Here is a 25567-nt window from a genome sequence, read left to right as displayed (position 1 = left end):
TTTTCTGTGGACAAGGTATATTGAGCGGTGACAGGGAACGGAGGTACGCGGCGAGCGTTCATTCTGAACTCAGACAAACGACGCGAAGCGTGAGCCTCCTGAGGGGCGGGGCTTAAATAGCTGGCACATGAAAACAACTAGACCCGCTAACTAACTGACCAGAGGCGCCACCTAGCGGCCATTAAAGAAACTCAACCAACCATTAATATGGGGAGTTAGAATCAATAACTAGCTAGGGCAAATAAATTCCCTATGAACCTGCAACTCTTAGGACAAGTATGGGAAAATAAACTAACCTGTGGTCATGACAGTACTAAAGAGAAAGAGAGAAACAAAGGATGCTGACCTTGTGATTGTTTTTGTCCATACGAAAATATTATGGAGATGGAAAGAAGTTGTCAAGTGGAAAAGTCCAGTTTACAAACTCATCTGAATCATACTCCTGGTAAAGGCTTGGCTTCTGCTTCTAAAGTCTTGAGGAACCCGCTACCTGTAAGTGAAGCCAAGGTTATAACTCTAAACAAGAGAGGGGTCCACTGAATTGAGTAAGCCAAAGAATTTGTACTTACTTAGAAGCAATGAGGATATTTCTCTATGGGCGAGTCCAGCAGGTGCCTTATCTCTAAGATTCAAGGTCCCAAAGTGCAGCCACCTCGGTGTCAACACGAATCCTAAGGGATACAAAGTCACAAAAAGGGGGGATAAAACTAAAGATTGTCTAATAAAGTTCCTAAATAGGAAGGGTTGTAAAACTATGCTAACTTTTGTCTATAGGGAGTCTGGTCTCACCTGTAGCATGTACTCCAGTCCAAAGGAAAACAGGAACCATCCCGCTTGACAGTACCCGTGCTAATCTTTGTGGCATCTTATAAGGGGTGCATACTGATGACGTCATCACGCGCATGCACGTGTGACGCATCTTCTTGAAAAGATGAGTGCTCGGGCTCTCATTAAAAAGGAGCGCAATGTCATAGTCCATGTTGGAGTAAACTCAGTGTGAGTAAGGAAACTCAGGAAAAAATGTGTTCAGTCTATATCTGATATTTAGGAGGACGCGCTCGTTGTTTACATTGTGACGTAATCACGCTGCTCACGTGCATGACGTCACATATAAACAACGGCCGGCCGAACGCGCACTAGAATGATATAAGCGGGCTGTCTATTACATTATGTCAAAAGTTGTCGATTTGTTCAGTGTTAATGTGGTGGTGAAAAATGGAGACAACATGGAGATAGAAGTGGAAGGATGCACTCGCATTATTAGATCTTTACTCAACGTGCTCGTAGAGGATTTAAAAGTCTCACAATGACATAAAGCACTTCACATCACTGTCCTGATCCAGGTTCACATTCTCATGGATATATGATCCCCACAGTAATCATCTACACATTCTTATGGATATATAAGACCCCCAATGGGGTGTGTTTTGATCTTATACTCCATAATAGAGTCCAATACAAGACACCACTTAACATGAGTTTTAAGCCATACATTTTATAGACAACCTGATACAACTCATATACTCTATTTTTACTGGTAATTACACAGGATAGCAATAGTCCTGTCCTCAATTGGGTTCACATTCTTTCACAATGCTGTTGATCCATCATTGTCAGTCAAACTCTAACACAGCATTCCTAATTTAACTCAGAGGGTTCTGAATATGTTTTTAAATGAATGGACCTAAATAGTACTCTTCATTTAGGCCAAGTGGGCACATGGCATCAAGTTTGTGTATCCAGAAAAGCTCTCTCTCTGATAACAGTTTCGGTAGGTCTCCTCCCCTAGCCAGGGGATGTAGAACTTCCAGAATGGCAAATCTCATTTGTGAGATGTTATGGTTATTATCTCTAAAGTGACGAAATACTGGTGATTTTAGTTTTTTTGTCCTGATTTGGGACTTGTGTTCCGTCCATCTGTCTTTTGCCCGTCGGCTACTTTTACCTACATAGTATTTCCCACAAGGGCATCTGATGGTGTAGATCACATTTTTCGATTCGCAAGTTGTGTAACTTCTAAATGGAATCTTTTTCCCATTGTTTGGATGCCTAATGTGATCTCCTTTTATGATATTCGAGCAGTGCTGGCAGTTTAAACAGGGGAAGGTCCCTTGTTTTTGTTTAGTCAGTAGTCTTTGAGTAGATTTTTTTGGTCTCTCCGCTTTAATTAGAGTGGCACGCAAGTTTCTACCTCTTTTGTAGGCCAACATAGGAGGTGCTGGAAAAAGATGATTAAGGTTGGGGTCTGATTTAATGAAGTCCCAGTTCTTGTTTATAATTTTCTTAATTTGGAAGCTTTGTCCAAAATACTTAAGTGTATAGATGAGATTAGATTTGGCTTGAGATGGTTGTTTTGTCAGCAGTGTCTCACGGGGACTGGTTTCTGTCCTTCAAATGTTTCCATTTCCTTCCCACTCTCCCCCTCCCTTCCTTATCTATGTCTTAGCTCTTGCACTATCTGAAATGTCATCAGGCCAAGTACGATAGTTAATTTCACATCCTTACTGTTCATGGCATGTAAGAATGTCATTGTATTTTCCCTTGTTCCCTCCCTTGCTTTGAAGCGCTTTGAAACACATTGTGTATAGGCGCTATATAAATAAACTATCATATCATATCAAGTATGAGCCTGGTGCCAAAGGCACCAGGACAGACTCCAAGACAATCTTTTGCGAGTTGTCAAGGTCTTTGAGGCCACAGTGGAAGGCCGTAACCTGGCTCCAGTTGGGAGGCTGACTTGCCTATGAGGGTTAGTGGTAGGGATCATGACAGTACGTTTGGGATCTTGCTGTCGGGTATGAGTATCGTAGGAGTGGAACATACCGTTTAGTGAATAGAAAATTGGAACTCAAGGAAACTGTTCTTATGCACTCAATAAAATGTTTCATTTGTTCGGGAATTGTATTGCTTCCAGTAATGTCAGCATTAAAAGTAAAAACAAAATGAACTTCTTACATGAATGCTAGAATACAGAAGGAATGTTTGTATGTCCGAGTGTAGAGAACAGTCGAGTGTGGAGAGCGGCTATGTGCAGAGAGCGGAGGCACGTGGAGAACGGAAGAGCGTGCAGAGCGGAGGAACGTGCAGAGTGAAGGAGCGTAGATAGCGGAGGCGCGTGGAGAGCAGAGAAGCATGAGAGCGACTGAATGGGGGGAGCGACTGAGTGGGGGGAGCGACTGAGTGGGGGGAGCGACTGAGTGGGGGGAGCGACTGAGTGGGGGGAGCGACTGAGTGGGGGGAGCGACTGAGTGGGGAGAGCGGTTGAGTGTGCAGAGCGGTGGGGAGAGCGACTAAGTGGGGAGAGCGACTAAGTGGGGAGAGCGACTGAGTGGGGAGAGCGACTGAGTGGGGAGAGCGACTGAGTGGGGAGAGCGACTGAGTGGGGAGAGCGACTGAGTGGGGAGAGCGACTGAGTGGGGAGAGCGACTGAGTGGGGGGAGCGACTGAGTGGGGGGAACGGATGAGTGTGGAGAGCGGATGAGTGCAGAAAGCGGATGAGTGCAGAAAGCGGAAGAATGTAGAGAGCGGATGAGTATGGAGAGCGGATGAGTATGGAGAGCGGATGAGTATGGAGAGCGGATGAGTATGGAGAGCGGATGAGTATGGAGAGCGGATGAGTATGGAGAGCGGATGAGTATGGAGAGCGGATGAGTATGGAGAGCGGATGAGTATGGAGAGCGGATGAGTATGGAGAGCGGATGAGTATCGAGAGCGGATGAATGTCGAGAGCGGGTGAGTGTCGAGAGCGGGTGAGTGTCGAGAACAGATAAATGAGGAGGGCGGATGAGTGCGGAGGATGAGAGAGCTGAATAGGAGACCGAATGAATATAGATGAGTGTAGATGAGCGGGGAGGAGGAGCGCTGCCGGCTGACGAGTGTGGAGCGCGGATGAGTGTGGAGGTTAGCTGAGAGTAATGAGCGGACGAATATGATGAGCAAATGAATGTGGAAGACAGATGAATGTGGAGAGCACATGAGTGAGTGTAGAGAGAGGTTGAGTGTAGGGAGAGGTTGAGTGCAGAGAGGCGAGGAGCGTGGAGAGCTGAAGAGTGTCCAAATCAGAGGACCGTGCAGAGCGGAGGCGCGTGGAGAGCGAATGAGCGTGGAGAGCGAATGAGCGTGGAGAGCGAATGAGCGTGGAGAGCGGCTGAGAGTGGAGAGCGGCTGAGAGGGGAGAGCGGCTGAGAGGGGAGAGCGGCTGAGTGTGCGGAGAGCGAACGAGGGTGCGGAGAGCGAACGAGGGTGCGGAGAGCGAACGAGGGTGCGGAGAGCGAACGAGGGTGCGGAGAGCGGACGAGGGTGCGGAGAGCGGACGAGGGTGCGGAGAGCGGACGAGGGTGCGGAGAGCGGACGAGGGTGCGGAGAGCGGACGAGGGTGCGGAGAGCGGACGAGGCTACGGAGAGCGGACGAGACTGTGGAGAGCGGACGAGTGTGTGGAGAGCAAACGAACCTGTGGCGAGTGAACGAACCTGTGGAGAGCGAACGAACGAACACATGGAACAAATGAGTTATGGGTGAATAGTCCATAGAGCGGATGTGAAGATAGAACGGACATGACCGCTCAGAATTGCGCGACGTGCTTATTTTGTTTTGGAATGCAAAGAATCTTTGAAAGAGCATACTGCATATCACACCCCACGCTTACTCTCTCCTTACACCACCATTCAACTAGAACACAGAGATACTATGACACCATTCGGTATAACTGTTCTCATATCAACATCTCCCGCTCACCCCCCATCACTCTAAGTAAACATGGCTGGTCTCACACCCCCAGCCAGGCGTATCTCCTCAGGCCTAACGCCGCCACACTCGGTTCCGAATACATATCCCTGATCTCTCAACCACCACACCTACCGCTAAGAAGCAGCTACCACATGAATTCCGCACCAGCTGCACACATACCGGTGCGCACACGCACCTTTGGACTCTCTCTAATCTTTCCACTGACCCGAACTTCGGTTCCCAAGGGCGTTCAACCTACCAGCGCCTTCAGACCATACCAATGGTATATAAGGCGCTATACAAATGCAAAATAACAATAACAATGTGTGCGTGCTAGCAAAGAACATTGGAGTAAAAACTTGCACCTGTTGGGTGGTGGTCGTTGTGCAAATGGTTTTGTCTTTTGGATCATCATTTCAAGTACACTGGGCACTTTACTCCTCATTAAGTATGAATGAGGGATGTCAATGGGTTTTTCCATTTCAGGTTTAATTCATTCAGTTTCTTCAATATTGGGATTGTTGACATGGTTGTAATGATGTTCAGTGAAAGAAATTGTACACTGCGTGTTAGGGAGAATTCTCTCTTTAGGCTGAATTTCCTAACCTAGTGAGTCCCCCAGCAGCTTTGCTGGATTTCTGGAGTTTGTTTTTTTCTCCTGCCAAGAGTGAGACTTTTTTCCCACTCTTGGACATGATTTATCGTGTTCCTTTGACTGTTGATGTGTTTTATGGGCTATGGGGTCATTTACTCCGCAGGGTCTCATGTGTTTTTACGATGGGTGTTACACAGCACCCTCCGTGCAGTAACACAGGGGTGTCATAGTGACACCCCACCATAGACTCCATACCCTGGGACTGACTACGGTCTCCCAGGGCATGTAAAGTCACCATTGGCTTTACTAGTCCCAAATTATTAACAGAAACCAAATCATTCAGTTTCTTCAATATTGGGATTGTTGACATGGTTTTAATGATGTTCAGTGAAAGAAATTGTACACTGCGTGTTAGGGAGAATGCTCTCTTTAGGCTGAATTTCCTAACCTAGTGAGTCCCCCAGCAGCTTTGCTGGATTTCTGGAGTTTGTTTATTTCTCCTGCCAAGAGTGAGACTTTTTTTTTTCCCACTCTTGGACATGATTTATGGTGTTCCTTTGACTATTGATGTGTTTTATGGGCTATGGGGTCCTTTACTCCATAGGGTCTAATGTGTTTTTACGTGGGTGTTACACAGCACCCTCCGTGCAGTAACACAGGGGTGTCATAGTGACTACCCACCATAGACTCCATACCCTGGGACTGACTACGGTCTCCCAGGGCATTTAAAGTCACCATTGGCTTTACTAGTCCCAAATTATTATCAGAAACCAGTACAAACCATCATATTGTGGACATACTGGTCGGGGCAATTCGATTGCCCCGGGGTCTGTTAGTCGAGGGGGCACTTCTCCGTCGCCCCTGATCAAGTTTTGGCTGGTGGCATTGGAAACTACTTTTTATATTCGACCGCAAATATTTCCCTATTGGATTTTCCCATTGTTCGAGGCTACCAACTTTAATTATTTCTCATAGCCTCGAACATACCACCGGTTTATTTATTTAATATTAATTCGCCGTTTGGTATTTTTTGGCAGGACTCGATTTTAAAATGGCGTTTGTGTTCTCTTCTGTGACTCTAACCCAAGTCGAGCCCTTTGTTCCACTTTTTGGCGGGCTTCTCCACAGAAGCCTCCAAAAGTGGTGCCACTCTGTCTGGGTACCACAGGGGGTGTGGGAGGGGGTTTATGCACCCTGGACTGAGTTACCTTGGTAACTCAAGTCACACTCTTGTGTGATTGGCCCAACCACTTAGCATGTTTGATTGACAGCTAGGCTGAGTGAATGGGGGTGTGCTGCATAAAAGCAGGGCTTTGGGGACTGGAACTTCAGAAGTCGCCACAGGACCTGAGAATCCGACGAGGGAGAAGCTGAGCCGACCTACCACGACGACACCACCGGTGGAGCCCTGCGGAACCGACTCACCACTTCGCGACGACAGAGAAGATCTCCCGGCTGGAGAGGCTTTTTCCCCTGACTGGTGGGCACAACCAGTTTACGTTCTTCTCTTCGCACCCCAGACCGGCTTGTGGTCGAATTGCCCGTGCCAAGCACCCCGGCAACCGGATAGCCACTTACCACTGGACCGCAAATCAACAGACCGCTCCTTGTAACTGAGAAACTCTGCGGCTGGTTTCTTCCCTGGCAGTGCAACGTACTCCTATCTTCCTCCACGACGAGATTTTCTCTACCCCTGGACGAAGCGCCGACTTGCATCCGCTGCCAGGAACAACTGCCCCCGCTGGAGTATTCTCACCACTTTAAAGTACTGTGTCTCCGCCAGGCACATGCATCCCTGAATACTGACACAGGTGGCTCAGAGGAGTAGCGCATGCATCCCTGAATACTGACACAGGTGGCTCAGAGGACTAGCGCATGCATCCCTGAATACTGACACAGGTGGCTCAGAGGACTAGCGCATGCATCCCTGAATACTAACACAGGTTGTCACTCGCAGTACTGTACCACCGGAGAAGAAACTTGAGTTAACCCTCCAAAAGTGGTGCCACTCTGTCTGGGTACCACAGGGGTGTGGGAGGGGGTTTATGCACCCTGGACTGAGTTACCCTGGTAACTCAAGTCGCACTCTTGTGTGATTTGCCCAACTACTTAGCATGTTTGATTGACAGCTAGGCTGAGTGAATGGGGATGTGCTGCATAAAAGCAGGGCTTTGGGGACTGGAACTTCAGAAGTCGCCACAGGACCTGAGAATCTGACGCGGGAGAAGCTGAGCCGACCTACCACGACGACACCACCGGTGGAGCCCTGCGGAACCGACTCACCACTTCCCGACGACGGAGAAGATCTCCCGGCTGGAGAGGCTTCTTCCCCTGACTGAGGGTTTCTTTCTAAAGATTGCTACAAGGTAATAATAACCCCTTAACCTTCTGGACTGGGCTGGCCGCCTTGACCCTCTAACTGGTCTCTTTCTTTGGTCCAACTCTTTTTGAACCTTTTCAAGACTTTTGTGCACTGCAACCGTGTGACCTTGGACACATTTAGTTTTGATCCTCTTAAAGCGGATCCGGCCTACTGACTCTAAAACTCACGGTGTTACTTTGCCTTCCTCTCTTGTTGTGTTCGTGAAAAAGTGTTGGGATCTGTGTCAATTTATTCTCTGCTTTTCTCTCCCCTTTTTAAAACAAATTATTAGAGTGCCATCTACGTTAAGCGCTCACCGCTGTCTGAAAATAAGTGGGGGCTTTACTTAAGACTTGTCTAATATTCTTTTAAGGGAGTGTATATCTTTTAGTGACCGTGTTTTTGGATTGCTTACTATTAGTGCCTGTGTGTTTTTCTAGGTGTGGTTTTAAATAAATAATTATATCTCTTTTACACCAAGCCCTGGTCGGTGTTTACTTGTTCTATTGTGTTCTCTTGACCTATTGTGAATACTCTGTATACTGCCTAACTCTTCTTGAGGGAAGTCTGACTGCTCAGCCACAGCTACCAAGTGAATCTGTGTGGTATAGACTGCTACCAAGTGGGTTTACTGCCAAACACCTGTAGTCCTAAATCTTTTGCAGTGGTCCCAGAGGGAACTGCACAGGTTTCTGCCTAACACTGCTATTCTTAGATTAGCTGTCGTGTAGTCTGGGGCATATCCGGTGGGGCTGATATGCCTAGTGCCCAATAAACTGCTGCCAAAATAATGCTTATTTGAATCTGAATTTATTGGCCTGCTTTTTAATCCTGCCTCTTTCCCTGTCTTGTCATGAGTGAAAGTGAACGTCTGTGCTTTGATGTAGTTGTAACCTAAAATGTTGTCCTGAAATCCTTAGTTCTTAAATGTGAACAGTGGGCATTTATTAATTATTCATTAAACAGAAATTCACAAAGTAGCACATAAGATCTGAATTGTTGGGAATAATGGCATAATGTTTATAAACTTTTTTTTTTCTCTTTTAGGTATTCTTTTAATCGGACCTCCTGGTACTGGAAAGACACTTCTTGCCCGTGCCGTCGCAGGGGAAGCAGATGTTCCCTTTTACTATGCATCTGGATCAGAGTTTGATGAGATGTTTGTTGGTGTGGGAGCCAGCCGTATTAGAAATCTTTTCCGTATGTAGCATTTTCTTTTAAATATACCTTATTCTACAAAATTTGGGCATTTTTCAAAACGGTTTTTCCAACTCTGAGTTGGGGAACTTTGAAATATGTAACATGAAGGCAAATTACTTTCAATATCAGAGATTTTGCTATGCTCTGTGAAAGCTACTACTAATGCATTTTTGTGGTGTTCTTTCGGCTACTGTGGCTAAAGCGCATCCCACCTCTTATGGTGTATACTTGTATGCCACAAATCACCTTTAGTCTCTATAGCGTGCTGACACTTCTGAAAAGCTGCAGTAATTCTTAACACAGCAATTCTTATTAACACAGTAGTTAATTGATTAACAGTTCCATTTAATAATCAAATTACTATAAATTATCATAATCAGCAAACTTTGTGTCACATTTTAGCATATCAGTTGAGACAGTGCTCTTGTGAGATTACATACATTCATATTGCCTTTAGTCAATAGTGCTGACTGTAATCTAATGATATTTTATAACTCTATTAGCCTAGAACACTAGCTTGGGCTAACATGTGTTTCGCACTATGGCAAATATTCTTTCGCTTATTCTGCTTCCTCAGAGCCTCCATAATATTTCATGCTACATTGATTATACGCTATGTAGGATATTTTTTATAGATAAAAAAAGCCTTGTTAAGTAGTTGTTGTAGTAGTGTATGCTTGATTTTTAACCTTTTGTGATTGGGATTGCTGAGATTATTAATACTCACTCTTAAATCTGTTCCAAATTTTAGATTTATCACTCCTTTTTTTCAAATAGTATAGGGAGTTTACCCCATTGCCGCTAGGTAAAGTAGCATTCATATTGCATGTCTTTCAACGTGTACTACATATTACATGTTGAAAGTCACGCAGCGTGGATGCTGCTTTACCTAATAGCAATGGGGTAAACTCACTTCACTATCTGAAAAAGGAGTGATACATATAAATGATGAAATAAAGAGTTAGCATCGTGAACAATCAATGAGAATTACTGTGGCTTTCATATGTGGCAGTGCACTGTAGAGACTGAAGGTGTTTGGGTAATATTGAGATAAGATGTTGACCAGGCTGGCCAAATGGAAAAGTGAACCATTGGCTTTTCTTCCTCCCTGTGATATTGATTGTTCTGTTGGTGTAACAATGTTTGCTTTGTTTTAACAAGAGTGACCAAACACTGCATTTCTTGGTCAGGCCCCAAAATAGTATATTGTAATTGCACTTAAAACATCAAAACTAGACGTGTGAAATGCTCAGTTCTCGGAGGGTGGCAGTCTATTACCAAGTCTATGGCTCAGGTCACCTGATCTTCCAGCCCTATTTTCCATGTAGATTAGACTCACAGGTTCCCAAACTCATCAGCCCATCCACACACTGGCTTGTTAAGTGGAATTGGGCTTTAGAAAAGTGGCTCAAAAACCATACCCACCTGAATCCTACTCCTTGACTCCTTCAGTTCATGCTGTCTGTCCCACTGTTCTGTTTTCTCCCGTTGCTATGCCTATTGCTGTGTGTTCGGAAAGATTTTATTTTTTTCTGCTTTTCTCTCATAAATATGAGCCACCCTTTCTTTTTGCTTTGTTAGCTATCCTGATCTGACATTTTAGAGGTAATTAAAGCCTTCTGCTTTACTTCCATATCTTTGTGTTCTTTTTTATGGGAGACTGATCAGTCCATAAAACTGTCTGTCACTCTTTTTATAGATTTATTGTATTTTTACAACTTAACTAATCACCCTAAAGCAGAGGTCTTCAAACTGTGAGGCTGGTCCTCCTAGTGGGGCTCAAAGGATGCTCAAGCATGGGTGAGGCTCCTTAAAACAGGATCACAGTGACCGTTTTGAATATAAAATATAAGTGTTTATGGCTTGTGGAGGGCCTGGAAACAATATTTTAAAACAAGTTTGAAGCCCACTGCCCAACATTGTAATGTGATTTGGATACTTTGAATCCTTATAGCTCTTTAATTCGTAACTTTTCGGTTCAAATGCAACATGACAAGGATGGGCTGGTGGCAGTGGAGGATTTTCTACTGTTTTAAACTTTTTAATAGTGCACTTTTGCATTACCAAAAGCCGGTCAGATAGCACAGCGAGTAGAGTGCTCGCTTTGACATCTGTGCAGAGCCTGCTGATCCAGGTTTGAATCCTGGCAGGGCCAAACTCACCCTTTCATCGTTCCGAGGTCGATAAATGAGCACCGCACACTGTGGGTAATAAGCAGCGCTCAGGTACCGGAGGGTTCATAGCGCTATATAAATGCCAACTTATTATTATTACTGCAAATGGGTATCAAGAGTGACAAGTACTCTAAGATGGCTGTGCCACAAGTTTTTTGCCTGTCCTTTGGCCATATTGTTATTTGCCCTTCTTCCTGCCCACTGACGGTGGGAATTGCCATGGAATGCATGTTCCCGGGTCAAGCTGCTGCTTTTGTGGGCTAAGCCTTGGTCTGTGTGTATGGCCGGATGTGAGGGCTGGGACTGTCTGATCCCAGTACACATCCTGGTGCCTGAATGCCTCTTGCTCAGCAGAATGGTGAATATCAGTACCATTGGTGGATCCTCACAGGCTTCCAGTACATATCCTGTATAAAAGGACGACTCTTGCAGCCATTCCACAGATCGTTGGGGCCAAGATCCCTACGAAGTATAGCAGCCCGTTGACAAGCCGAGGACAGCGCGTGCAGCTAACCAGCACCAACTCCAGTGAAGTTGCATTGAATCCATTCTCCTCTGCCTGATCTCAAGACCCTTGTCAGTGTTTCGACCCCTGGATGTGTGGCAACAACCATTCACTAGCCATGTTTGGGAATCTGTGCCTTCTGAGCCTTCGCAAGTGTCCCTTGACCAAAAGGTGGACTGACCAGCTCTTTCCTAGGCTACCTCGCGGCAGCGGTCGCCATTTCGAGTGCATCCGTGGAACTTATTTATTTTAAGTTTTTGTTTAGCACTTGTGATGTTTGAAATGCTTTTTGAAGTACAGAGCTTCCTTGTCCTGCCACTTCTCCAGTGGTGTTTTCTGCACACAAGTCCAGCTTGGACCCCTGGCAATGCAGCTCTTCATTGTTACCTCTTGGTGAACAGGACCCATGGAATACCCTTATTGGCACCCATGGTTAGGGGTACACCCTGGTACCCCTAGTGTATGTTTTTGGCACAGGTGTGTTGCCCGCATTGCGTATGGGCTGGTGGCATCTGCATGCTGACTTGGCAGTGGCTCTGGGTATCCTTCCTTTTTGGGGATACCCATGCCCTGCCATGGGAAATAATGGACTCCTACGCAAAGGCAAGATGGCCACTGGTGGCCTCTTGGTTTCCTTTGCATTTCCCCCTTGTTTCTCAAAGTCCTGAGAAGCTCTGGCTCTGTTCACTTCCCCTGAATGGCTGTTTGCTGAAGGGACCACATATGGCTCTGGGGCTGCCTCCTGCCAGAATGGCTGGAAATTTCCTAGGGGCTGCCTGTTGTGGGAACACACTTTGGGTGGAGCCTGCATGAATGGAGTGATTAGTCCTTATGTATTCTGTGTTGTAGGTGTCCGGTTTTGGCTCTGTTACCCAATGCCTGAGCTCACCCTGACTGAAACTGAAATAAATCCATTGTAGTACTCTGAAAGGCTGGGGAATAGCCCCCAATCCACAACCTGTGTTGTTGGTGTCTGGTTTCTGGTGAATGGCCTGAATGCCCGTGAGCCTGATTGGATGCTGCCTGCAGATATACACTTGTGTGTGATTGGCTGACTGAGCCTGGCTCAGCCTGAGTGAATGGGGAGTGTTTTGTATAACATGGGAGCTCACTCTCTCCTCCTTGTCATACACTTAAACAAGAAAACAGAAGCAGAGGCTGACGTCCTCTTAAGCTTGCATCCTGGAGAAGAATTCTGCGGCTGCAAATCCTCAAGTAATCCATAAGCTGCTTTGCTGACTCAAAGAGGACCTGGATAGGCGACCTCTTGTTGTAGATACAACCGCTTCTTGTAGCTACGAGGGAACATCGTGCAACTGCTGCTCTTCACCCCGAGTATCCTAAAAGCTAGAAGGCCATCTGTGTTACCCAAGGGACCGAAGGAGTGTTCCTGATCTCTGAAATCCAAGGTGCTAAATATCGCCCCGGAAGAGGGGGCACCCTGGCATAGTGCTGCCCGATACCTGCTGCTGCCCAAGTTCCAACCATCAGAATTCAAGTGGCACCCCCCACCTTTTCATGCCAAAGGAGGTCCAGTGTCGCTGTCTGCAGAATAGTGTATGCCGGTGGTCGTGCCCAGGTCACCAGAAGCCTTCCTGCGGTCTGTGCTGCGGCAGTAGCACTGAAGAACCCGAAAGTAGGTGAACCGCAAAATCTCGAAACCCCCCACCTACTTCTGCCAATGCAACCGTCGCCACCAAGAGTCTTAACTTCAGCCAGGCCTTGTCGAAGTCCACAGCAAGTTTCACCTTTGTAGGACATCCACAGCCAGCATAACAACCCCAAATCGGAGACCACCGCGAAAGACCTGCATTGCTGCCTTTCCGACACTGCTTCGTTCCCTTCTCGACACCAACATCCCAGCCACTTCTTCTTCCAAAGGGGGTCCATCCTCGAGGGGTCCATGAAACTCCGCCACTTTGCCTCAAAAGGCACCTAAAGTACTGTGACGAGAAAGAACCTCTTCCATCCTCAGGATTCATCCAGGGGTCCCATATTCGTCTTGGATCCTGTTCTGCAGTACCCTTTTTGTGCGCTAAAACAGCCCTGACCTCCTGACAATAGGAAGCCAACCTTTGGTATATGTCTGTACTACACAGGTTGGTAGCGTGTTGAGCAGCCAGGCTTATCTCAAGAGGGGTCAATGTGAGCTGTAGCATAGTTACACAGAGATTCACAGTGACAAGTATTTAACAGTTTGAATACGCCTTCTTCAGAAGGGGCAATATAAAGCAACACACAAATACCTTCAAAATACACAAGCTTAGTTTTCTAAATCAGTAAGTATCCTTTTGGGATGGTCCACAGACACTACTTACACCCTCAGGTGACTTCAATAGTTAGGGTGCTGGAGATGTTAATATATCACTGTTGCATTTAGAATATTCTTGAGAGGTGTACCTAAGAAAAAAGGTTTCAGAATAAGACAAGTATTCACAAAATTATTCTTAATCAGGTAACTACTTTCCAAATAACCCCCAATGCAAAGTCAGTTAAGCCCTTCCTGGAAGGAAGACACAACATATGAGCAGAGAAGAGTCATTTAGGGAGCTAGGCCAGCCAATGTTAAGTTGGCAAAAGTCAAGGTGAGCTGAAGCACTGCTTCCAGGTAAGTAGAAAGTCTTGCACAATGTTTAAAAGTCTTGTAGAATAGAAGAAATCAAAGTAGGGCCAGAAGCTGATTAGGCTTGTGAGGTAAAGAAGCTGATAGCAACTCTACAGTTTCAACCAAGACAAGTCTCCAAGGAGGACAAGTGAAGTTACACAACAAGAGGTACGTTCTCTTAGACTGTACAGTACCTTTAGGTTGAAGAAAAGTGCAGCAGGTGGCTTCTGTTCCTGTGCAGCTCTGCAGATCCTGGTATTCCTGTGCTTCAGTCGTGGGGACAAGAGGGAGGACTTCTGGGGACTCCTGCACTGCAATGGGACGGGTCACCGACCGCGACCGGCAATCTTTAAACAAGTCTCACTTTGTGTTTCAGCTCCTCGCGTCTACCGCAAATAGCAACACAGCGGTTCCTGGCTGTCGAGATTGGCTTTCCTTGCATCTGGGGTCCAGCACTCTGTTGAGGTGGCTCCAGCTTGGTCAGTCCTGCTTCCTGGGAGTCCAGAGGATCTTGCTGGAACTCTTGGCCAGCTTAAAAGCAACACACACAATTTGGTGTTCCTCTCCCTGGCTATTCGGTTCCAGCAGCAACTGCAGTGGAATTTCAACCAGCTCCGAGCGGATGTCCAGGTGGCTTACTTTGGAGTTGATTGGTCCCCCCAACTCAAGGGGAGAAGTCATCCTTGCAGGGCTTCTCTAGTCGAAATGAAATTGGTGTTTCAGCACAACACCAGGACTTCCCCGGGCAAACCAATGGTCCAGGAGTTGCAGCAGGCATCCTCTTCAAGTTCGTCTTCGGTTTCCTTCGTCCAGTGGTCGACTCTGCCTTCCAAGCCAAAAAGCCTCGCCTTTTATGCAGGTTTCTCCCATTCATTACAGCCTAGCTGTCAGTCACCCAGCAGGGTGGCTGTCCTTGGCAGAAAGCCAGCCGGCCAATCACCCAGGAGTGCATTCCTGTCTCCTAGGTGACTAGCACTGGGAGTTTTGGGCACCTTTCCTGCCCCTTCCAGACACCCTGAAGCCAGAGTCGGGCTTCACTCGTAAATCCCGCCAAAGTCAAAACGAACAATGGGACCAAACCTGGTTTGGTGTGCAGAGTAAATCTCAAGAAGGACCTTTCCACAAAGTGGCGAAAAAAGAAGACCGGGGCCATTTTGACAAAAATTGCACCCTTGGTTGCTTTACTGTGGCTGCGAACACAGCCCGCAGTAAAAGCACACCATGGTAGTTAAAAGTAAACCACTGCCACCAGCCATTCATCGAGGAAAGGGAATCATAAAATTGTTACGTGAGAAGCTAGTCAAAGGGGATAGCAAGTAACCCCTCCAGCACCCTATTGTAAAATGGTGTGTACTGGGTATAGAAAGTTACAAATGTAAGTAAAATCAATTTCACTTTACTGCTCTGGGAAACAGTAGTTTATCCAAGAGAAGGTATTTAAACCTTTGGGAAATCTGAAAGACTTCCCTGTGCCACCGCACTGATGATGCGGTGTGACACAATGTAAAAAATGATGCTTATGGAGTTTGTCAGACTCCACAACCAAAAGAAACAGATTTAAAAATCTAATTCAAATACATAAATACATGACAGAGTGGGGAAAAAGGGTCTTGCTCTCTCCAGGTTAAAAATTAAAGTCCTCAAAATCCAGCAAAGTTGCTCGGAGGTCTCTAAGGTAGAAGGGAATTGGCACATTTCTGAGAATTCTCCCTAACATCCTGTGTCTTCCCAGGTACTTCGGGATAGTGGAATCTGTAGCAAGAGAAGTAGACTGTTATTAAACATATGTGGACTGAGCTGTAATATACAAGACAAAGTGCACCTTAACCTTTTCTTCCATGTCTCCCAGGTGGAGGGCTCCCACAGTATTGCATTTTACACTAAAAACATTCTGCCTATGTTCTAATTATTACTTACCTATCTACTGGGATATGTTATGGATTTAATCCTCGCCTAAGAATGTAAATGCTTTTCAATAACTGTCAGTGGTTGGTGCATTGCAATTGAATTTAAAGTGAACAGTGGTACTACATAGAACTGTATATATGTTAAGTTCAAAGTTTTGATACTGTGCACTATTGCTGCCTGCATGGTTTATTAGTGCTATGGCCGATCTGTAAAGCAAGGGGGGAGGGGGATATTAGTAGAACTGAGTGGGAGAAAAGAGCGAGAGAGCTGTGATGTGCTGTTGGCAACTTCAGTTCGGTTGACACCGTTCACTGACCATAGGTGTGTTTTTCAGCTGATAGCTGTTATGTGGTGTTTGGCAAAGCTGTTTGTGGTCGGTTTTGTTGTCGTGGTGTAGTGAAGAGCGTGCGGTTTGTTGTGCTGTAGAGGTATGGTTGCGTTCATTCAGAGTTGGAGAGGTGTATGCTGAAGGGTGAGTTTTTAGTAAGGTTGGTTAGTGGCAGTACAGTTTCCTCGACCTGCTGTTCTGACTAACTGTGGCCCATATCCCTTCCCCTGTAGTACATTCTGGTGTGCAGCAATTACCACCTACTCGAGTTACTCCAGGGGTGATATGTTCCCTGTGCCCGCAATCTGTCCGTGTGAGATATTTCTCACTAACAGAGCTACGCCAAGTGAAAGATTGGCTCACTAACACAAACAGGCTATACCCATGGAGAAACACCTAAGTCTGAGATATTTGAGCAGTGGGAGAAAAAATGAGACAGCAATAATTAGAAAACGCCTAAATCTGAGACAAAGACACAGCAGCAAATTGAGAACCACCTAAAATTGGGACACAGCAGTAAATGTAGCACCACCTAAAATTGGAGAACAGCCATAAATGAAGAACCACCTAAAATGAATTTGGGTGATTTTCCTTTAGGTGCTTTTTGAATGTGTACTGTTATTTATAACCGAGCACGCTCAATCGTTAACAAATGTAGCGCACTAGCGCTTTGAAAAACACGGAAGATGTATAATAACGAGGCAAGTTGGAGAAAGGCCACCAGTATTGGCGCACTCACCCCCAGTCTGCAACAATACATTTATTTAGTTGGAAAATTGAGTTTCTGAATGAATATGGTATATTTAACCCAAGAATTTGATAAAAGATAGCCATTTCATTATGGAAGTAGTGTTTCCCAGGCATTTGCCTTTACTTTCTATGATCATGTGAACACTTATATGTGACGTGGGGGAGGAGTTTGCTGCAGATGGTGGCGTTCTTTAGCTTGCAAGTGTGTGATGCTTACTTGGATCATATTAGCCTGACGAAGCTTGGAACGCGTGGCGCTAGTCCACCTTGGAGGGTGAGGTGACTTTTTAAACTTTATCCTGTTGGTAAGCGCAACATTTGTGCTTGCTTGCAAAAAATGTGTGTTGCACTAAGATGCTAAAATAAAGATTGTTTGATTTTATCAAAAAGGCAGTGAGGTCTTGTGTGCTGGGGTACACTTTTGTACACAACTTCTGAGTTTTTTTTGTAGTGCTACAACCAAGGAATAATGTGTGTTTTGTCATATAATATATATATTTCTGAGGCTTGTGGAATCTGCTTAGATCACATGCTGTGCATAGGCCGACATCTAGTGGAAGCTGCAGAGTATTACAGTTGTTGTTTTCGAAACTCGAAAGGGACGTCGACAGGGCGTGCCAGTAATACTATCCCTAGTGACTTCCACTGTACCCATGATCCATCATGCGTGTATGTCCCTAAGATAGTTTTTTTCCGCCATACTAGTCGGACGCATGAGTTCCTTTCGGCATAAAGCCATTATCTATTGTTAATTACGTTAGATGTCTTCCTATCCTTTGCCCACCGAACGCCGAAGAACGATGCCGGTGAGGATCGGACAGACTTCAGTCGGAGACGGCCACGACGGACCCTTGACCTTGGAAGGCCACGCCGGGCCTCGGCCCAGTCAGTAGGCAGAGTGGGGGGAGGTCATATATAGATTATTTTCCCCTTTTCCTACATTTTATTCGCCCCGCTGCCATAATTTTACCATATGGAGAGTACTCCATTTAAATTCTGCCCCAAGTGTAACAAAGTTCCCTTGGGTAGATAAACATTTAACTTGTAATCTGTGTCTCCCTCGAGACCATATCGAGGCACCTTGTCGGGCCTGTAGGCTCTTCAAGATTAAGACCCTAAAGGACCGCTCCACGAAGCACTGGGCCCACAACGCCAGGCAGCTCGAAGCCATGGACCTAGAGGGTGCTTTCAGCGATGGCAGCAACACAGCTGAATCAGACGGCGAGGGCAACAGAGCAGCTTCAGCTACCCAGACGCAGAACCCCGACCCCGTAGGACAGGCCGGCGGCCATGTTGTGGGGACCACACCCGGCGGCAAAAGCGCAACACGTAGACCCAGCACATTAGCCCCATCCGGGACTCGACACGCGTGTCGAGTGATGGGCAGCGGTCGACACCTAGGGAGTGGTCCACCGAATCCCTGTCCTCTGGGCGTTCCCGGTCGCAGTCGCCTCACAACAGGGCCCAACGGTCCTCGGACAGAAAAGGTGTCGTCCATCAAACCACCGTCGAGACCCAGTCGTCTGACTACGATGCTGTGTCCCAACACACTTCCGAGACTAGACATGCCGCCAGGTTGGGACCTCAATGTGGTACTTGCTAAGCTCGTGGGACCCCCATTCGAGCCTATGCGCAAGTCTAGTCTCAAACACCTGTCTTATAAGACTGCCTTCTTCGTAGCCATCACTTCCATAAGAAGGGTTAGTGAAATCCCAGCATTGTCAGTGCTGGATCCTTTCTTTACTATACATAAGGACAAGCTGGTTTTACATACTCGCGTTAGGTTCTCACCTAAATTCATCACCAAATTTCATGTAAACCAGTCTATTGAGCTACCGGCTTGCTTCCAGGAGCCCAAGAGCTCTGCTGAGGTAAAACTCCACACACTTGATGTGAGGAGAGTGGTCCTCTACTATGTAGACAAGACCAGACCGCTAAGAAAAACAGATCAACTGTTTGTCTCCATAGCGCCAGGCAGAGAAGGTGACCGCATCTCTAAGAATGCCATCTCTAGGTGGATAGTCGGATGTATCCAACTGTGCTATTCCCTATCAGATAAAACACTGTCTTTTACCCCAAGGGCCGACTCCACAAGAGGTACTGGAGCCACTCTGGCTTTCATTACAAATGTCCCCTTAGACTGTATTTGCAAAGCAGCTACATGGAGCTCAATACATACTTTTACTCAGCACTACTGCATTGACACTCATTCTAAGACAGATAAACAAGTGGGACAAACGGTTCTAAGACATTTATTCGCTCATGAACCTTCTCACATCCCACCTCCTTCTTCCACTGCTTGCTAATCTATGCACAGCATGTGATCTAAGCAGATTCCACAAGCCTTAGAAGGGACACATTACCCACCCAGTGGCGGCTGGTGGGTTTGAAAGCTGGCGGGGCGTAAATTTTCCAGGGCGAATTTAGTACGAGCGCGCGCTGCGCGCGAGCCCACCCCCCCAAGGCGGGTGCGAGGGGGGTTCTCCCCCCGCAAAATTTTTGGAAAAATGGCCTACAGAATGTGCAATTTACTGTCCAAAAAAACCCACCGAAATATGAAAAAAGCATTCGGTTCTACATATTAATGGTGGTACACTATTCTTACTTGTGCAATTGTGATGGTGTATTTTACAGCAGCTTGTATTGAGAATAGCTGGTACTATGGTGTATGCATAAAGAAATTCATTATATAGTCAGTAATGATGGAAACATGTTTGTCATGCTGTTACTGGCATTCACATGCACTCATCCTCTTACTAAGGTGGGATTTTAGGCATTTTCTGAAAGGGGGAAATAAGCTAAAATATTACTTTAGTTTTTAACCACTTAATTAATGCGACATTTGTCCTACCTCCCAGAAATAGCACATACATATTGCATGGAGAAAAATGCAACAGAAATACTTTATAAAGCACTCAACATAATAAACTTAGTAATCAACCAACAACCATAACATCCAAACCAACAACCATAACATCCAAACATACTTCACATTTCTCACTGTTCTGTCAAATAGATCACTGCAACCTTACACACAATCCTAACATATATAAGGCCATTGAAACAAAGAATTCAAGGTAACCCACAAAATAACTGCAAATTTAGTTGAAGACAACACAATAAAGGACAACAGGTATTGAAGCATTAAAGCATATCAGGTGCTGAAGAAAACCTAAAGAAAAAACAGAACCTTGAGGATTACAAAATGAAGCACGTAAAGGCCTCAAGACAGCAGCTCAGTGAAGCACATGGATTCTGAAGATAATCCATCAAGGTGGTTGAAGTGTGCCACGTGCTTCTTTAGCATACGCCAGGCAGTGCCACAATCCAATAAATTACATCAGGAACTGAACGCAACCCGGCAAAATACATTGGGTCCAGAACACACTACATCAGAGTACATCAAGCACCAAACTCACTCAATTAGAGTACATTCAGTACATAACACACTCCCTTGGAGAACATCAGCTACTGAACACACTCGAGTGCATCAGACATTGTCCACACTGCTTCAATATACATCATATACCAAACATACTTCAAGGAGCAATGCCGGCCAATGAACACAATTCAGTGAAGCACATCAGACACTGAACACACTCCAAGTACAACAGGCACTGAGCGCAATCCAATTAAGTACATCAGCCACTGGACAGAATCCATTGTGCGGGGGAGGGGGGCAATACCTATTGAGCATCTGCAGTGGAGTTCATAGGCGCTGAAATAATCCAGTTAAATACACCAAGCACTAAACACACTCCAGTTGCATACAACCAGTGACATACAACAGGCACTGAACACACTGGAGTTAAGGAGATCAGGCAATGAGCAAACCACAAAGAAGTACAGCTGCCACGAAACGTTATCTAGTAGAGTGTATGCACTGCATACGCTGCAGTAAAGTGCATCAGACATTGAAGGCGCTGCAGTAAAGTGCATCAGATAGTGAACATAATGCACTAAACTCAATCCAGTGAAGCCGGCCCGACACTGAACACACGTCGTGGAAGTGCAAATGGCATGAAACTCACTGCAAGGAAGTTCGCAATGCACAGAGCATAAATCCAGTGGCGTTCATTAGGCAACAATAACAATAATAATAACTTGACAGTTACATAGCGCTTTTATCCAAAGCACTTTACAGTGTTTTATCTACAATTATTATTACCTAATCGAAATTGGTACTCATTTTATCCACCTCGGGAAGTTGAAAGGCTGGGTCGACCATGTTGGGGTTCGAACCTGCAGATCACATAAGCAAGCCCAGCACGCTGAATAGCACAGCTAAGTGCATCGGGCGCTCAACACACTGCAGGGCCCTGCACAAGATACAGAAAACAATCCTGCGCACTGCATTATGCACTCATCACACTACAGTGAAGGACATTTAACATTGGACACACTGAGGGAAGTGCAGAAGACAAAGAAAACAGTGCAAAGTAATGCATCAGGCACCAGTCGCACTGCAGTGAAGTGCATTAGGCACTGGGCATCGTGCAGGGACGCACACGAGGCAGTGAACAAAGTCCAATAAAGAACATAAAGCACTCAATACAATACTGGGATACATCTGATGCCAAACACAAGATAATATATATGATATGATAGTTTATTTATATAGCGTCTATACAGAATTGTTTCAAAGCGCTTCACGGCAAGTGAGGGAACAAGGGAAAATAAATTGACATTCTTACAGGCCAATATATATAAACCACCAAACTTAATCTAATGAAGCAGGCCAGGCACTGAACAAACTGCAGGGAAGTGCAGCGGTCACGACACTCACTACAAGGTAGTTCACACTGCATAGAAAACAATCCAGTGGAGCTCATCAGGCAACCGTAGCAATACAGCGAAATGCAACGAGCGCTGCATGCACTGCAGGAGTACAATCCCGTGTAAGGCACATTGCAACCATCAAAGCGCACTGAAGGACAGTAAGCACTGGACACACTGCGGGCCGGTCAATGCAGCAGGCAGCGGGAACAATCCGAGGAAATGTATCAGGTACCCATCTTAGCGTACAATGCAGTGCAGTGTCTGAGGCACGGGGCACCCTGCAAACAAGCACATTAATCTCGGGGGACTCCGCAGGGAAGCAGACAGACACAAAAAATCCAGTGGAATGCATAGCGGAGCAACAACACTGCAGCGAATTACACCGGGACTAAATATACTGCAGTGAACACTGCTCCCATTCCAGCGAAGAGATGTAAGCCTATTAAACAGTCCGCATTCAAATTCATCCGGCACTGGACACGGCGCAGTGAAGCACATTCAACACGGAATTCACACCCTGGCAGTATGCACGTCACTGTTAACAATCCAGTGAAGGGCATAAGGCACTAGTAAACACTCAACAGTAACGGTGCCTGTGCTCCCTGGACACTGCAGTGCAGCATATCAAGCACATAATGAACTGCAGGGAACATATTTGACTTCCTAACGCACCTATCACGCTTTGGATGCACTGCAGTGAAGTACACACGAAACGTGTGACGGTGTGCAATCCAGTGGCTTGCATGCAGCGCCTTACAGTTGCAGTGAAGTGTTCCGAGCCTTGAACAGATGACACGGACGGAAGCGGTGCAGCACAAAACAGACGTTAGTTTCCACAACTCCTCTTAAGCGACAGCTAAGAACACACAGGAAGGCTGTGTCAAGCTCCACCATAAGGTGGAAACGGCTGAAACCCAAATAAAACCCAAAGTGCCACGTGAAAGTGCCCGGACCTCACCTATTAGTTGATTTCCCAAGATCGAGTCCTGGCGCTTTGCAAAAGTTTGAAGCGCACGGCAGCCCCTGAAGCAAACCGCATCTCAGAGAGCCGGGGGCGCTCCTCAGCGAGGAGGTCTGTCTGTCCCTCTGCCTCCTTGCGGGGGTGTGGGTGTCCCCGAGGCTGACTGGACACGCGCAGTCACTTCCGCGCCCAGTGGATGGTCCAGGGGGCCGGTTTCCCCCGTTCTAGGCCCTTTCTTGGCTGGGATCTGAATTTCCTGGTTACATTCCGAGCCTTTGTCTGCGCTCTTGGCTCCAGCCTAGCCACGGCCCGCGACCACGGCCATCATGCTAATTGTGCCGTTTTATATTTTCGGCATTTGTTTTATATTTTCGGCATTTTTTTTTTCGAAAAATGCAGAAAATATAAAACGGCACAATTAGCATGATGCCGATGCGGGAGTGGTCGCGGGCCGCGGCTGCAGTATGGGCAGCAGCAGCGCACGCCTGCCTGCCCTGGGCCTTGCGTACCCGGTCTGGCGTGGCCCAAGGCAAGGCCCTTGGGCCACGGCACGGACCAGGGTACGCTACCACCAAGGCTCGCCACAAGTTGACGGCAGTCAGCTTGGCAGCAACAATGAGCGACGTGTAGGCCGTGGCCTACACGTCGTTCACTGTTGACTGGGCCTGGGCCGTGGTGGACCACACGGTTTGGGCCCGGGGAGGGGAGTGTAAGTGTAACACTCCTCCGACTCTGAGTCCCCGGGCCCAAACAGAGAAGAAAGTTAAACAAACATGGGGGTACTTTACTTACCGCGGCGTCGCTGCAGCAGCACTCATGTGTGTTGTTGTTCACTCGACGTCGTACTCTTGAAAGAAAGAGCACCAGACGTGTGAAGGCGGCGCAGGCGCACGCACACTCCTTGCGCCGCCAGTCATAGATACAGTAATGTCATTGGCTGTTTGCCAGCCAATGACATTACTGTATCCATGGCAGGGGAGGGGAGGGAATCCGAATAAGTGCGCTATTTGCGCACATTTTATACTGGCGGGGCCACCCCTGAAGCGCCCCGCCAGGCTTCTAATTAAAGGGGCTACGTAGAGTGCGTGGAGCTATGAGCTCCACGCACTCTACTATAGAAAAAAATATACTAAATTGGGACGCGCCCCGCTGTGAAAGCGGGGCCGGCCTATACACACTATTGTTTCCTTGCCACAGTGCCCCCGCGCTGTTGGCAAAGGAAATGCAGCACTAGAAGCTAAAAGAGATTCAATCAGAGAAGTTCTCTGATTGAATCTCTGTTAGCTTCTCTCTTTTTTTTCTGGGGGGGCGGCGCCCGGCCGCCCTATCATAGCAGCCGCCACTGTATCCACCGTAATCATATTTCTGATGCTTGTATCTGCTTAGATTCACATGCGACCCACCCTTCCTTCCCTCGGAGCGAAGGCTCATGGAGGCTTATGAGCTTGTCTAATACCTATCTGCCTGGATACAACTGTACTCATGCTACCTCATGTCAGAAAAATAATAATCTGAGGGACCTCGACGCGTGAGGGATCATGGGTACAGTGGACTTCACACTAGGGATAGTATTACTGGCACGCCCTGTCGATGTCCCTTTTCACGTTTTGAAAACATAACTCTGCAGCTTCCACAAGATGTCGGCCTATGCACAGCATGTGAATCTAAGCAGATACAAGCATATGATTACGGTAATGTTTCATATATATATTTCTGAGGCTTGTGGAATCTGCTTAGATCACATGCTGTGCATAGGCCGACATCTAGTGGAAGCTGTGGAGTATTAGTTTGTTTTTCGAAACTCGAAAATGGGCGTCGACACAGGGCGTGCCAGTAATACTATCCCTAGTGTGACGTCCACTGTACCCATGATCCCTCACGTGTCTAGAACCCTGTGATTGTTTTTTTCTGCCATACTGGTCGGAAACATTTTGCGGAGTTCCCTGGCCTTAGCCATACTTTTGCAAAATATCGTTATATTTTCCCCATTCTCCGCCCCAACGTCGAGCCACCAAACTTCCACACTCGATGCCGGCCTGGAGAGGAAATCGACCGTCGAGAGCTGCACGACGGATTTGGGCCTCGGAAGGCCTCTCGCCTCGGCCCGGGCCTCGGAAGGCCTCTCGCCTCGGCCCGGGCCTCGGAAGGCCTCTGGCCTCGGTCCTGCAAGTAGGGAGAGTGGGGGGGGGGTGGACATACTCTACACTCTTTTGGTATATAGGTATATTCTTATATATTCCTACACTTATCAGCCCGCTGCCACAAGATGCGTATGGAGGGTACCCCTTTCCAATTGTGCCCCAAGTGCAACCGCAAGTACCCTTGGGTTGACAGACACGCCACGTGCAATCTCTGCTTGCCGAGGGACCACCCCTAGGCGAACTGCAGAGCGTGTAGTAGGTTTAAACCGAAAACACTTAAGGACCGTTCGATCAAGCGTTGGGCCCACCACGCCAGGCATCAGGAGGCCATGGCAGCGGAGGGCGCCTTCAGCGATGGCAGCGACGCCATGCTTTCAGACGGCGAGGGCAACGTGGCATCAAGAGACAGCCGAGCGCAAGTCCCCGACCTCGGAAGGTCGTCCGGCAGGGCGGCTATGCAGATGACCCTCGGCGACACAAGCGCTACCCACAGCACTTTCACACAGCACATGAAGTCCAACCGAGACTCGACG

The 25567-nt window shown here is 46.9% G+C and overlaps 1 protein-coding gene across 1 annotated transcript in view; it reads left to right on the top strand.

Moving 5' to 3' along the window:
* Positions 1-25567, top strand: part of YME1L1 (YME1 like 1 ATPase) — a 1167043-nt gene that overhangs the window by 600955 nt on the left and 540521 nt on the right. The window contains exon 10 of the mRNA XM_069648114.1: positions 8731-8883. Coding sequence (XP_069504215.1) covers positions 8731-8883 — 153 coding nt within the window. The remainder of the gene's footprint in view (positions 1-8730; positions 8884-25567) is intronic.

Source organism: Ambystoma mexicanum, chromosome 2q, assembly GCF_040938575.1.
Source record: "Ambystoma mexicanum isolate Mex_15411 chromosome 2q, UKY_AmexF1_1, whole genome shotgun sequence".
In the NCBI taxonomy this organism is placed as follows: Eukaryota; Metazoa; Chordata; class Amphibia; order Caudata; family Ambystomatidae; genus Ambystoma; species Ambystoma mexicanum.
The sequence above is the reverse complement of the archived record's forward strand: the minus strand, read 5'-3'. Positions and strand labels throughout refer to the sequence as shown.